The sequence below is a fragment of the Lonchura striata genome, chromosome Z (assembly GCF_046129695.1).
Source record: "Lonchura striata isolate bLonStr1 chromosome Z, bLonStr1.mat, whole genome shotgun sequence".
In the NCBI taxonomy this organism is placed as follows: Eukaryota; Metazoa; Chordata; class Aves; order Passeriformes; family Estrildidae; genus Lonchura; species Lonchura striata.
In genome coordinates this window covers 15,007,877-15,021,921 of record NC_134642.1, presented here as the reverse complement: position 1 = coordinate 15,021,921, position 14,045 = coordinate 15,007,877, and the positions used below count along the sequence as shown (strand labels likewise).

The 14,045-nt window shown below is 34.6% G+C and overlaps 1 protein-coding gene across 2 annotated transcripts in view; it reads left to right on the top strand.

The window, feature by feature from the left end:
- Window positions 1-14,045, top strand: part of TNPO1 (transportin 1) — a 75,465-nt gene that overhangs the window by 45,582 nt on the left and 15,838 nt on the right. For both annotated transcript variants that reach the window (XM_021531770.3, XM_077790015.1), the window contains 12 exons: window positions 317-398; window positions 1,080-1,202; window positions 1,672-1,790; window positions 4,083-4,143; window positions 4,781-4,949; window positions 6,403-6,555; window positions 7,740-7,965; window positions 10,521-10,692; window positions 11,905-11,991; window positions 12,756-12,863; window positions 13,040-13,198; window positions 13,292-13,379. In XM_021531770.3, coding sequence (XP_021387445.1) covers window positions 317-398; window positions 1,080-1,202; window positions 1,672-1,790; window positions 4,083-4,143; window positions 4,781-4,949; window positions 6,403-6,555; window positions 7,740-7,965; window positions 10,521-10,692; window positions 11,905-11,991; window positions 12,756-12,863; window positions 13,040-13,198; window positions 13,292-13,379 — 1,547 coding nt within the window. The remainder of the gene's footprint in view (window positions 1-316; window positions 399-1,079; window positions 1,203-1,671; window positions 1,791-4,082; window positions 4,144-4,780; window positions 4,950-6,402; window positions 6,556-7,739; window positions 7,966-10,520; window positions 10,693-11,904; window positions 11,992-12,755; window positions 12,864-13,039; window positions 13,199-13,291; window positions 13,380-14,045) is intronic.

The window sequence follows — 14,045 nt, the reverse complement described above, 5'->3', positions numbered from 1 at the left end:
TGGAATTATTATATTCCAAGAAGATCTCAGTCACAAAGTGCTAAAAAAGAGCATAAATACTGTTCAGAAAAAATATGCCAGCTGTAGTCATTGTAGCCTATTTACTGAATACCTTATTTTTAAATATTTATTAGGTATATCAGAGTATAAGGCAGTACTTAAAATGTAGTTTAGTATTTTTTTTGTTGGTAATGCTAGAGATGCATAGATTTGTTCTCTCTTGCCTTTGAAGATATTTGGTTTATGCTTTTAATGCCTGAGTACACTTTAAAAATGTTTTTAACTCAAACATATATTTTAACTGTTTCTGTTGTAGGTCTCATGCAGTAGCATGTGTCAACCAATTTATCATCAGCAGAACTCAAGCTCTTATGTTGCACATAGATTCTTTTATTGAGGTGGGTGTGTATTCTTGGTTGGAGGTTTAAGTCAAATTATCTATCGGATTTATCAAGAGGTTTCAACTACATTTTACAACCACCTCTACCCCTAAACTCTCCATTTCTCATTGCCCATTTTTAGCTTAAGCCCCCATGGCTTCAAGTTCACTCTGTATGCTTGTGCTCAGAGCTAACCACACTGTGAGCAAAAGAAGTAGATGTATTTCAAAAGATGTTTCCTTTTCCTAAGTAGGGAGAACTCTTGTTGTGCAAAGGTGCACAGGTAATGGCAGCAGTCTGTCCCTTACCTGTCCTGGGAAGTGCATGTCACTGGGCCTATCTGCCTGTCTGAATACTGTTACTGAACTTGGATTAAAAGGTTCCGGCTTGTCTAGAGTATTTTATTTGCTTCTTTTATGTACTGACACAATTTATATTAAGAGTAAATATTATCCAGAAGTACTGTTCTTGTACAAGTGTTAATACACAGTGTCATATTTATGTATAAAATATACACTGAGAGGCTGAAGAGTCAATTTGCTAACCCATATGTCTTTAAAAAATAAAATAGTATTCTGAGGTGTGCATTGGGCAAGTATAGAGGTGTAACTATCTCCTTTAGTCAGCCAGTAATGTCAATTCTAATACAAGTTGAACTTGATGAATTGATGTTTTTCAACTGTTACTACTTTCCAACAGAATCTTTTTGCACTGGCTGGTGATGAGGAGCCTGAAGTACGCAAAAATGTTTGCCGTGCTCTTGTAATGTTGCTGGAAGTTCGAATGGATCGCCTGCTTCCTCATATGATTAGTATAGTTGAGGTGAGTCTCATTTCCTAGATGTTCCGCAGATTCCCCTGTTTGACATTTCAGAAATAATAAATAAAATGTATTCATCAGAACAGGTGTGTTGGTCTTGCACTTGCTAGCTCTTTGTTTCCCTTTAAGACGGACATTGCAAAACATTCTTCTTATCTAATTGCAAATTGACATTGTGTTTGAAGGCAATGCATATGGCAGTTGTTTATTCTTCATTAAGTCAATTATCCCTAAATGGCTGGGATCACAGCCAGGCATTGACCCTAAGTGCAAAAATTATGTTAAAAATCTAGCACTAGTGCTGTAACTGCTCCATTTTACACATTAAAGCTGTCACTTTTTGGGATGTGCTGACTGTAACCAGGATAAAGAATGTTATTTTACATTCCTGAGATGCTCTTTGAGCTGCTAATTAAGAAGTTCTAACATAAAGGTTCTATTTTATACAACTAATTTATTTTATATTTTGTAGTACATGCTTCAAAGGACCCAGGACCAAGATGAAAATGTGGCTTTGGAGGCATGTGAATTTTGGCTGACTTTGGCTGAACAGCCAATTTGTAAAGAGGTATTATGTCGGCATCTTACTAAGTAAGTATCAAGAATTACAACTCATACTTGTTTCCAGACAGTCCTCTTAAAATTTCAGTTGACTTGTTCATGGATACTCTCAGAGACAGTGTATATGGCTTGCATTATGCTTAGAAAAATTCCATAGCTAATTCTTGTGCATGGTAAAATTGAAAAGACTTCTGAGGGTTTCAGACCCAGTGAACTCCAGAAACAACTTAACTGTGTCACTGTAGTGCTTACCTCGAATTTAACAGCTGTTACACTTCATGTGAATGCAAAGATACAGTAAAATGCACTTAAGTGAACAACTCCACGTGACATTATCCATAATATCTGGTCATCTTGAACTAGTCGTCTTGACTACTGCGATGTAGGCATCTCTGTGCAGTGCTTCAATGTGCATTGTCATACAAAGGGTTCTTCATTTGAAAAAGAGAATAAAGCAAAATGGCACAGCTTGGATTTAGGAATCAATTTTGTATCAATTACTCTTACAAGTTAATGTGGAAAAAAAAGCCTGTACAATTTGTTCCTTCATACTTCTGCAGCCTGATAGTAGTATAAGTTTCAAAACATACTTCATCAAAGTTTCAAAAAGTTTTCCTATGCCTCAAGAGATAGGTCTTTGATTGAATGGGATAAATATCCATGTGTGTAATGTAAATATATTTTTGTCTGCAACAGTGCTTGCAACTTCCTCCAGACTAATTTGAAATCTTTCACAACAGGAAATTAGTTCTTCAGTGTTGCCATCAAATGAAAACTCTTTCTTTTCATTTATTCTTTGAAGATTTTTTAAATATGGACAGAGTTCTCTCAAGATTTTGAGTGGAAGAACTGAATGACAAGGAGACACATCGTTCTCAGCAAAAATAGCATTGAAGTAATTAAAATAGAAAGCAAAATTTTTCGTTTTCCTAACCAATTAAAAAGTATAAAATTGAGATTAAAACATGCACTGCTGCAGAGAAAGACTAGGAGTTAAAACCAGGAGAATGTGTTACAAAAAATTATTTTAAAATTTCAAAATGGTCTGATTTAATTCCTGGTTTTGTAGTTCAAAAGGCAAAAGAATGATAGATCCTACATAATAGAAGTTCCCAGCACACACCACATAGTTAACAACTATTAGTATTAAATCTCTTTTGGCCTACATGAACCTTGACATTGCAACAGCATCATACTAATTTTTTAAAATTTAAAAAAGCTTTTAAATATCTAGAAAAATAAATTATTAAGAGTCATATCATGTTTTTCACCATGATCTTTCAATGTCATGTGTGTTTAAGGCAACTTATTTATTGTTGAGTCCTGCTTGACTAGGGAGTTATATAAGCTTGTCAGTATTTGATAATCTTAAATTTTTGTATGTTAAATTAAAAGTGAGACAAGATCTTAAAATGTGGTTTCTAATATCTATTCCATTTTACGCCTGTAGGCTTTTTTATAAAATGTATATTTCACAAAGTATGCTGCAGAAATGCCAATGAATTGATGATATAATGTTTATACTTACTATTCCTTCATTTAAAGTTTAGAAAATAATGTGACACTGCAGTGTGTGATTATTAGAGCAAGCCTGACACTTTCAAAAACAATACATGCAGAATATAGCAACATTGGGTCTGTCACTGTTGCTGTGTCATCCGTGGTTATTAGTTTCATTTGGCTTATATATTCTTACACATTTTTTCTTTTGTTGTGGTGAACATGTTTTAATGGGAAGTATTTTACTTTTTTCCTTAGTTCTTTTTTAGCTATACTTCTATACAGTTGGAGCTCTATAGCCATAATCTGTTTAATAATTAAGTAAATCCTAATATGGATTAGTCAAGATTTCTGCAATGTTGAAAGCTTGTCTTACTGAAGTAATCATGAGATAATAGAAGAGATTAATGTAGTTCCGCCTCCATCTTTAACAGTAGTGAGGTAAAATCTTCATTGACAAGTAAATAAAGTGACAAGTACTATTGGCAAGAGTCAATTTATCGTGTATATTATGGGAGTTTGAATTCTTACTAAAAACCTATAGATGCAATTTCTGAAAGGTCCTTCCAAATAAGTTCATCAGTTGTGTCATTGGACTACTTCTATTTAAAAGTTTGTAATTTGAAATAACACTTTTTCTCATTACAAAGTATTGATGAATCTTATGACATAGGACTTGGTTTAGGTATCTCTTTTTATCTGGCTAAGGTATTTCTCTTTTGAGTTGGGAGGTGAAGGTTACAACCAAAAGTATGGCCCATATAAATTCAAACTGTTGCTTTTTTATGTGTTACTTTAATATGTATAAATATTTCTTTGTAGGCTGATACCTGTGCTGGTAAATGGTATGAAATATTCAGAGATTGATATTATTCTGTTGAAGGTGAGCACCAGTTTCTTTTACTTTGTTGGAATAGTTGGTTATGTTCTGACCTCTAAATCATAATGATTCAGGTCAGAGTGGGCAGACCTAGCCTACCATCTCTTCAGTGGAGAATTAACTTTCTGGAGCAAAGTATGCTGTTGCAAATACTAAATGCACCTGATGCTGTGTTTGTTGGAAAATAATCTGTGGCTCTCCTGCTTTGTCCCAGTCCCCTCCCACACAATTTAGGCAAAGCTGGGATATTATTACCATGAACTATTGCAAGAATTCAGCATTAAAAATGTTCGGAACTAATTCTAATGCCTTCCAGGTTGAATACCTAGCTTTTTCTATCACTACCTATGTCTGTGTATCAAAATTTCTTAATCACCTCTTTCTATTTCATTCCCATTGTGTAATGTCTTGATAAGAAGGTTACTTTGGGGGTGAGCATACCTCTCTTCCTTGTATCTTTCTATTGCTTTTCTGGTAAATACAGCAGTAGAACACAGAAACAGTGACATTTTTTTGGTTGAGCAGCTCAGGTACACTGACAATATCTTGAACTTACAAAATCTTGAACTAAAACTACATTGTTAATTTTCTTGAGCAATACAGTTGGACGAGTTTTTCTAATAAAACAATTTGATGACAGGGGGATGTTGAAGAAGATGAAGCTATTCCAGATAGTGAGCAGGATATAAGGCCTCGTTTCCATCGTTCGAAGACGGTGGCTCAGCAACATGAAGAAGATGGTATTGAAGATGATGACGATGATGACGATGAACTTGATGATGATGATACTATTTCTGACTGGAATTTAAGTAGGTCAAAGTAACATGTGAAAAGCTTTGAATAAGAGCTACTTGCATAATACAAGAAGCACAGTAAAAAGACAAATTTGTGTATAAGAAATACCAAGGCTTTTTCGGTTTGTTGGAGGGGGGAGCCTTTGAGATGACACTTTGACTTTGTATTGGCAAAAGCTATCCATCTGTAAGCTTATTTTGAATATGGCAGATTTAGTAACAAATATTTATTTTATACAATTCAATTGAGCTTTCAGACTTAATATTTTATGAAATAATAAAATTCCTGTATCACATGTTTAAATTCAATTTAAAAAGAGAAAAAATAGCTTTGCACATTGATAACTGGAGCAAGCTTTAATAATGCTTTCTTTAATTTCAGTCTTCCCTCTAAAACTGGGTTGTATTTGGTTTGGTTTGGGTTGGTTTTTATTCCCATGTGAACATTCTACTACCTGTGGCCCTTACAGGTATTTCTTTTGTCAGTGAGGAATTTACTTCTCAGTAAAGTACTTTAGTTGTGAAGGTAGAAGATGGCTCTGAGGAAACCAGAGTTCAGATATCCTGTTGGGAGGTTCATAGGACCTTTAGGTTAATAGGCTATGTTATAAGGAAAGAAAATACCACAAACTGTTTTTTAAGGTCAGTGACAGAAAATATCTGGTGAAATTCTGACAAATCTGATTTGAATTTACTTTGCAAACAAACTCATTGTGGAATAATGCTTTGAGATGTGGGCATAGCCACATAGGTCTTTTTCCCCAAGGCCACAAGTTTTCACAACAGGTGAATTTAACTTCAGGCTTATCGATGTATCTGAGTCATATCTGAAGAATTACTGCTGTTGAAAATATGTGTGCAAATATGCTTGTTTCTGTAAAGCTATATCTTGGAAAAAAAGTGTAGTTTTATATTCTTATTATTCTTTTTGTCACTGCTGTGTGTAGAGATTGCAGCATTAAATATGCATTTTCTGAGAAAGCTGAAATTACATAAGATGCTCTGTGGCACACGATTTTGAGTAAAATGGTGAGAAAGATGAAGTTGTTCAGGAATGGTGGCCTAAAAGAGAAAGAGTAGAACACTTCAAAAATGTGTAATGACATATGTTATTTGGATTTGAGAAAATTTGTATTATCTGAAAATCAGAATTGTGTGCCCTATTACATATCTAATGTTCCATATTTGACTTCCAGTTTGAACAGAGATGAAGCACCAGCATAGCTTCACAATTTAGCAGCATTGCTTACAAATGAGACCAGTGCAATTCTTTATGGCAGATTAAGAAGGAATTTATATTATGGCTTTTTAAGAGCTGTGGCCTTGCCCAGGAGCACGGTGGATCCCTCTGTAGTGTAATGGAGTGGACGTATGTTCCCTCCTGGTGCACTGAGAATCCACTGGCAGCTCAGAGTTAAAAAGCGTGTTTGTATAATAAGCAGAGATTAACACTGTTAATTCTCTTCAGGGAAATGTTCTGCTGCTGCTCTAGATGTCCTAGCTAATGTATTTCGTGATGAACTTCTACCACACATCTTGCCACTTTTGAAGGAATTGCTCTTCCACCCCGAGTGGGTAGTTAAAGAATCTGGTATCCTTGTTCTTGGTGCAATTGCTGAAGGTAAGGCAACAGTTCATACCAGGTTTCTGATTTTTAAATTGGTTCTAAAGTAGCTTGGGTGAACTTACTAAGGCAAGCAAGTGTCTGTCCTTAGCTGGTTTGGTTTTAGTAATTAATCTCTTCATCTACTGATAGGTACTGCAGTTGTTTTATTTTTAGTTTTCAAATTTGTGCACGTTTGGGAGGCTAAACAGATTACATGATTCCTTTTATTTATCCTTTTCTAAACTTTGCAGTATAGATGTTTTGATGTCTCTCAAAATACTAGCTTGTTTTCATAGAAGAGAAATATTTAATAAATTTTAGCCTTAGATTTTAAGTGTTTTCAGAAATGGCGAAGACCATTTCTGTGACTTCAGTACACTAAGATGCCTTTTGTAGATAGTCCTCCAATTAAAATAGGTTAACTTCCATTCTTTTTTAGTTCCTCACAGTCTTGCTTAGCTTTTGGCTGAAGTTCCAGCATCTTTGTCCCTTTTGCAAGATAAAGAAGTAGATTTGGGTTCATGCCCAGATTAACTTTTTTTTCCCTCACTGTCTAATGAACATACTTCTTTTTACTGTTATTAGAAAAGTTTTAGTTGGTTTGGATTTCCAGCTCTGACAAGGTGGAAGTTAGTACTTCTGGAAAATCTCAATGTCTTATTGCCCTTGCTGACCTGAAGGGTGCAGATTTTAATCCTGGTCAATATTGGTATGATTTTAGGAAAAAACTAAGAAATCTGAATTTCTAAGGAATCCTTTCTTATGTGATGATTTCTTGTCAAGTCTTTCTCTGCTTGGTATTTTCTTGTTTATTTTGAGTAGACTGAAGTAGGAGCTTCAGAAACTTTATTTGGATGTACTTTACTACATTCAAAAAAGTATTTCTGGAAATTGGGGAAGCACTGAAGTAGAAATGTAATTGAAAAGAATATAACTTTAATTGCTTATTTAATTAATATATAATAATTTTAATAATTTTATTATGTGATATTATAATAATTATAATTATTATTTACATAAGAGGGTTTTTTTATAACTTTATATAAATTAATTAGACTTGCTTTGTTAAAATAATTGTATTTTTAATGGCATGTTGTATACCTACGTGGTAGAGAATGAAAATGTCTCTCATAGGAAACAGAAAACAGTGGAATTTTTCATTAATCCTGGTACTGCAATAGCTATATTTTTCTTTCCAGGCTGCATGCAGGGTATGATTCCATATCTTCCAGAGCTAATCCCTCACCTTATTCAGTGCCTCTCTGACAAAAAGGCTCTTGTGCGCTCCATTACATGCTGGACTCTTAGTCGCTATGCACACTGGGTAGTTAGTCAACCCCCAGACACATACTTGAAGCCATTAATGACTGAGTTGCTAAAGCGTATCTTGGATAGCAACAAGAGAGTACAAGAAGCTGCCTGCAGGTAAGCCAAAGCTTTAGAAAACATCACTATCCATTACACTGTATTTTTTTACCATGAGAAACTATTTTCATGCCCTTAATCAGTCAATGCGTGACTCCATTTCTAGCTCTTACTCTTCCTCTTAAATTAGAGTAGATGCAATTGTCTCCCAAATTGTAATAACATGAAAAAAGTTAACATCTATTTCTCTTAGTGCAGTTTGTTTTCAGAGTATGTAAAGCAGCAGTTTAAATAATTGATTGCACTAAATTAGCTGTTTGCAACACTTACTTTCAATATGTGCTGTTTCATTGACCAGAAATTTGGCCTTTTTAAAAAATGTCTGTGAACATGGTCAGAACTGAATACAGTGGAAAGCTGTCCTATCATTGGATTACTGAAAGTGTTTGTACTTAGCATGACCAAAACATTTTGCTTGTGGTTATTTCAAGGGATATTACCCTTCTCTTGAAGCGACATGCTGGGAGGTAAGATTCCCTTCTCCCACTCCAGTTCTTTAAAAAAAAAAAAAATTACTGCTTAATTAGTGGACACAACATTAACAGAATGGGAATGTGTGGACTCCCTATTGCATCAAAAAAGTTTTACATGTCAGTTTTTGTCAGACTGGAATGTACACAACTAGCTTTCAATGTTTCTTCAAGTAGCAGTTACATCTGCCTCTGAACACTTGAAACATAATAATAATAGTAATAGTAGTAATAATAATAATAGTAATAATAATAATAGCCACCCCAAAATGTCAATAGTGCCTAAGGAGAGTGATTAATTTAGGGTTCTTGGGCTAAGTTTTGCTCAAAAGGAATCTATATTCTTGCCTGAGAACAGATACAATGGCTTTATGAAATGTACTTAGTAAGATTTAGAAATTAAACACTGTTTCCTTTTTGTCTGCAAAAATTTGGCTAGCAAGTTTGGGTAGCTTTAATGTTTTTTCTATTTATTCTATTAAAAAAAAACAAATGCAAAACCCAAAAAACAAGCAAAACAAACAAGAAACCAAAAAAAATAGCCAAAGGAAAATCTTCCACTTCTCCACTTCTCTTCAAGCTTTCCTCATCCACATGGCTGAAAATCTGCATTTAGTTGAACACAGCTGTTTTGTGGTGTAGTTAAATAACCACACCTGGCAATTGTGACAGATGTGCAATGGGCCATGGAAACCAGGAAATCTAGAATGGAAATATTAAAAATTACAGTACACCTGATTTTTTTTTATTATTATAAGTCCATTGTCAGACTTGGAGCAAGTTTTGAGATACTTTCTTTAGAGCAGAGATTCACTAAAATTACTGTTGCAACTAAAAAACTGGGAAACTTCACTGTAAGGAAAATGTAGAGTTGTTCCAGGTCAAAACATATTTACTAGCTTTTTTAATTGCAAGGAAATACAGTGAACCTTCATGGACAACGGCAAAGAGCTTTATCTCAACTCTGAGTAGTTGCATACATTGTTTATGTCTACCAAATTGGAGATTGGTCATAGGATACTGTATGTTTTTGTTCCTTAAATTCTGTATGGTAGCAGATGTCTAACATTCACTTCTGTACTTTCAAGAAACTGCTCCTTTACTTGACGACACACAGAATGATATTTTACTGAAATACATTTTTCTACTCAAGTTGTATGCCTTTCTGAAAGAATGCTTAATAATAAAATAAAAAATAAATAATAAATAATTAAATAAATGATGTAAAGATGATAGCCATTTAGGGTTCACAGTTCTCTTGTGTTTAAAACCTCCATTTCTGTATTTGGTAGCAGACAGTAGAGTGTTTATCTCATGCAGTGATGCATGTATTTTAGTGCAGAGATAAGCTAATAATCTTGTTGAGAGAGCTAGGCCACTATATCTTCAAAAGCTCCGTAATTTTTCCCTTTCCTTAATGTTTCTCTGAAACAGTGTCTCTGGTGTAGGGGGATTTTTTTTGTTTCCTTTCATTTTGGATGGGTTTCCTTAACTCTACTGTTGAAACACTGGATAGACAAGGTGAAAAGTTTCCATGATGTCATGATGTGTGCTTTGACCAAGTGCAGCTAAAACTGTTCATCCTCTGTATTTGCTTTTAGTTTTCCATGTCTTTCTATGTATTTTTCTGTGTAGTAAACAGCTGACAGTACCAGGTGATGTTTGTATTGTACTGGCACAGCAGCATCAAAATGTCTAGGTGCAGCTACTGTGTACATTGAAGATAATGGTCCATTTTTAACTTAAATAATCAACTTTTGTTGAGGCTCCTTCTGTTTTACTTAGTATATTGTAGCTTTTTAGCTAATGCTTTTCTTTTTAGTGGGAGACTCCCTAAGGAGTTTTATGGAAATACATTAAAATTTTGTTCTTCACAATGTAAAAGCTGGATCCTTATGGGTGATTTTGTGTTCAGTTAAAAAATATCAAAGTTATTTAAGTATTACCTTTTTGGAAGTATATCATACATTAATTTGAGGACTTAAATACAGCTTTATGTTAAAACAGAAATACGTTAAGTAGAGCATTTTGGAGTTGTCTTGTTTCATTGTTTCCAAGGTACTAACCTGTTTTATTTTCCTTCAGTGCCTTTGCTACTCTAGAAGAGGAGGCTTGTACAGAGCTTGTTCCTTACCTTGCATATATACTTGACACTTTGGTCTTCGCATTTAGTAAATACCAGCATAAAAACCTGCTCATTCTTTATGATGCTATAGGAACTCTAGCAGATTCTGTAGGACATCATCTAAATAAACCAGTGAGTATACCTTATGTTCTGTAGAAGGAGTTACTGTATTTAAAAAACTTGTTCAGAGTTTTTTGTAGTGTGCTTTTTATGTTATAAACTAGAAATGCTGATATTTCCATGTACCTTTTATTAGTGCGACATGCTTACAGATAAAATAGACTGCACATAATTTTCCCACTACACAAATATTTGCCATTTTGAGTAAACAAGCAAAAGTATGCGATTTGTTGTGAAATGTGCTGTTCATCATGGTTTTCTTCATGCTTCAAGTTTTTTTAGCTCAGAGATGATGTCACTATAGATACCCCATTTGGACAAAGCACAGGCAAATGTGGTAGGGTTATTTTTAGTGTACATGTATGTAGCAGAAGATGTACATGTCATATATTTGCATCTTATGATGATTATTGAAACTTGTTTTATTTCTCTATAGCACTTCAAATTACATATACACCCTAGGAAAAAAAAAGATTTTAGTTGTTTCTATTTTACTTGCCATCTTGATCCCCACACCATCAATAACCTGTTTTTCAGTCTCTCTCTGAGCCTGGCCACCTTGACGTTTTACAGCGTCAGGAGGAAGCTAAATGACAGCTCCTGATGAGGGTGGGACTTTAGTCAATTAGAATTTTGTATCTTTGGACATAGGAAAACCAATTGGCTCCTTGGATACCTTCTGCAAGCAACAGCACTGTAGAGGTGCCTTGCTTAATGTTCTTATGACTGTGGCTGTGCAGTGGCAAGGAATCCAACTTTATCTAGAAGGACTAAGTGCCTCCTTCTGGAGGGATAGGAAATTTCTTTGTGGATGGTTAGTTTGAGGAAGAAGTTTAGAACTTGTGGTCATGGATATAGGGTTGTAGCATCAAGGCAGTAGAAAATGATTGAGAAAAGCAGGTGGCACATGTAGAGCCAAAATGTAAATATAAAAATGTTTTCAGTACATCTTGGGGCAGTCAGATATGTAACCTGGGCAGCTATGCTAAAACCAAACTTGGAGGAAGATACTCCTCTGTAAAGATACTTAAGTGCTTTTGGAAAAAATATCAAACACAAATTGTAAAATCTAGTATTAAAATATTTCTATGAATTGCAACAGTGATTGAATTACAGTACACCTGTTTGTTCCTTTATTTGAAAAAGTATATCTCAGTTATTTTTTAACTTTGAGATAGAGTGGTAAGCAGTAAAGTGTTTTAGCAGCATTTTCATCCTAAACAGGAATATATTCAGATGCTAATGCCTCCATTGATCCAGAAGTGGAACATGCTGAAGGATGAGGATAAAGATCTCTTCCCTTTATTAGAGGTAAATGTTAAAATGTGAATATATTTTTAGAAATTTCTTTTTTTAATAAAGGCGTTCTTCCTAGGAAATAAGACCATAAAAGCTGACATTTTTAGCTATTTTCCATTAGGGAAAAAATATTCTGACCATGGTAAAAAAAATTTATGACTGAATAAATGTCCTTAGGTTTAGCTGAAATAATTTAGATTTTATTCTGCCATTTTGGAGTGTTTTCTTGGATAGGATTCTTTTACCAAAAAAGGTTCTATCCTCCTTTTATTCTTGTCTTCTTTCTCCTTGCTCTTCCTTCATCCCTCCATTAAAACTATTGTTAGACAAGCTGAAGGTATGAACCAGGCCATGTAGTCTAATGCTCTTTACTTGCTGTGTGTGAAGCACCTCTAGAGGAAAACACCTCCAGAAAAAATTAGTTTTGTAACTCTTAGGTTATATTAGGGCTTGTTCATGGTCAAGATTAGTGTAAGTGCTGTCTGAATTATCATAACTGGTTTTGCATACATTTTCTTGGCTAATTGTTAAGAAGATGCTGCTGCTGAGAAATTTTCTCAACTGGTGTATGCAGGAGCGAGTAACAACTTGCTGATAGTTGCCTTGGCACAGCTGAATTGTTACTGCCTTTCTAGGTAGCATTTACTTAATCAGTTACTTGTTGGTGTACTTAAAATCCTAAGTTCCAAATTGCCTCTCCCAAGTAAAAGACTCTTCAGGCATGTGAAGAAAAGTAGTGACCACTTTATCTCTCTCCATTTTTTTTTTAATTCCAGTGCCTGTCGTCAGTTGCTACTGCCTTGCAATCTGGCTTTCTTCCATACTGTGAACCTGTGTACCAGCGCTGTGTAAATCTGGTGCAGAAGACACTTGCACAAGCCATGGTATTTTGCTATAACTATTCCCATGTTACTTCACTAAACCAAAGTGTTAACTATGTAAAATTAGAGGTGTGCAGGGAAATTGAATATCTACCTGAGGATGCAGTTCTGCAGCTTTTTTATCATACTTCTGAGAAAATCCAATAAAATTTTGAAAATATGTACTTATTTGTTTACAGTTGCATAATGCTCAGCCAGACCAATATGAGGCTCCAGATAAAGATTTCATGATTGTGGCTCTTGATTTACTCAGTGGTTTAGCTGAAGGACTTGGAGGCAATATTGAACAGCTAGTGGCTCGCAGCAATATCCTGACACTAATGTATCAATGCATGCAGGTGAGATGAATAACGTGTTTGATCTACACATGTCCTTTATTCAGAGAATCAGCAACTCGTCTAGAATTGTAATTTTTTTCTTCCTCTCTTTAGGACAAAATGCCTGAGGTACGGCAGAGTTCTTTTGCATTGTTAGGTGACCTGACAAAGGCATGTTTTCAGCATGTTAAACCTTGCATCGGTATGTGGATTTTACATGTTTAATGACTTGTTTTCCAAATGTCTAAAAGATTGTATTAGACATTGTTATGCTCCTTGTTCTGTGGGTTGCCTTTTTAAGGTGTGATACATGGTAATTTTCTGTAAAAGTCTTTTGTCCCTTTAAAGAAAACATGTTCCTCTTTTTGTGGACAGTGCAAAAGTTGATTTTTCTTCTTAATTTTTATCGCTCTTTTTGTTCTACTAGAATTTATTGTTAAGTAAAAATATGTCTAATATATAAATCCAAAAATGAGGTAGAGGATAAGGTTTTACTTTGTTTTTCTGCTTTGTTTTTTATTTTTGTGGAAAGTATCAGTGATACACTTCCACAATGTTTGGTCTTTCTTCCCACAGATACTGTTGAGATGCACTTGCCAAATGAGTGTTTGGATAGGCTTGGAATTTAAAATTATTTGGCAGATGTTATAATGACCTTTTTGACACACTTTTCTCTAAAGTTTAATCAAAGATATAATTGCCTTCTAGTCTTTGTTGATATTTAAGGGGTAGCTGAATACATGGTTATGTAGGTGATCTGGGGGATGTTCAGCCATATGATAAAACTAGTGCTTGTAGCTGTGGTTTTTTTCCTTCTCTTCCTCTCTCTCTCCTCTCACCTGAGAAAGGGAAGGAGAGAAGATTTCTA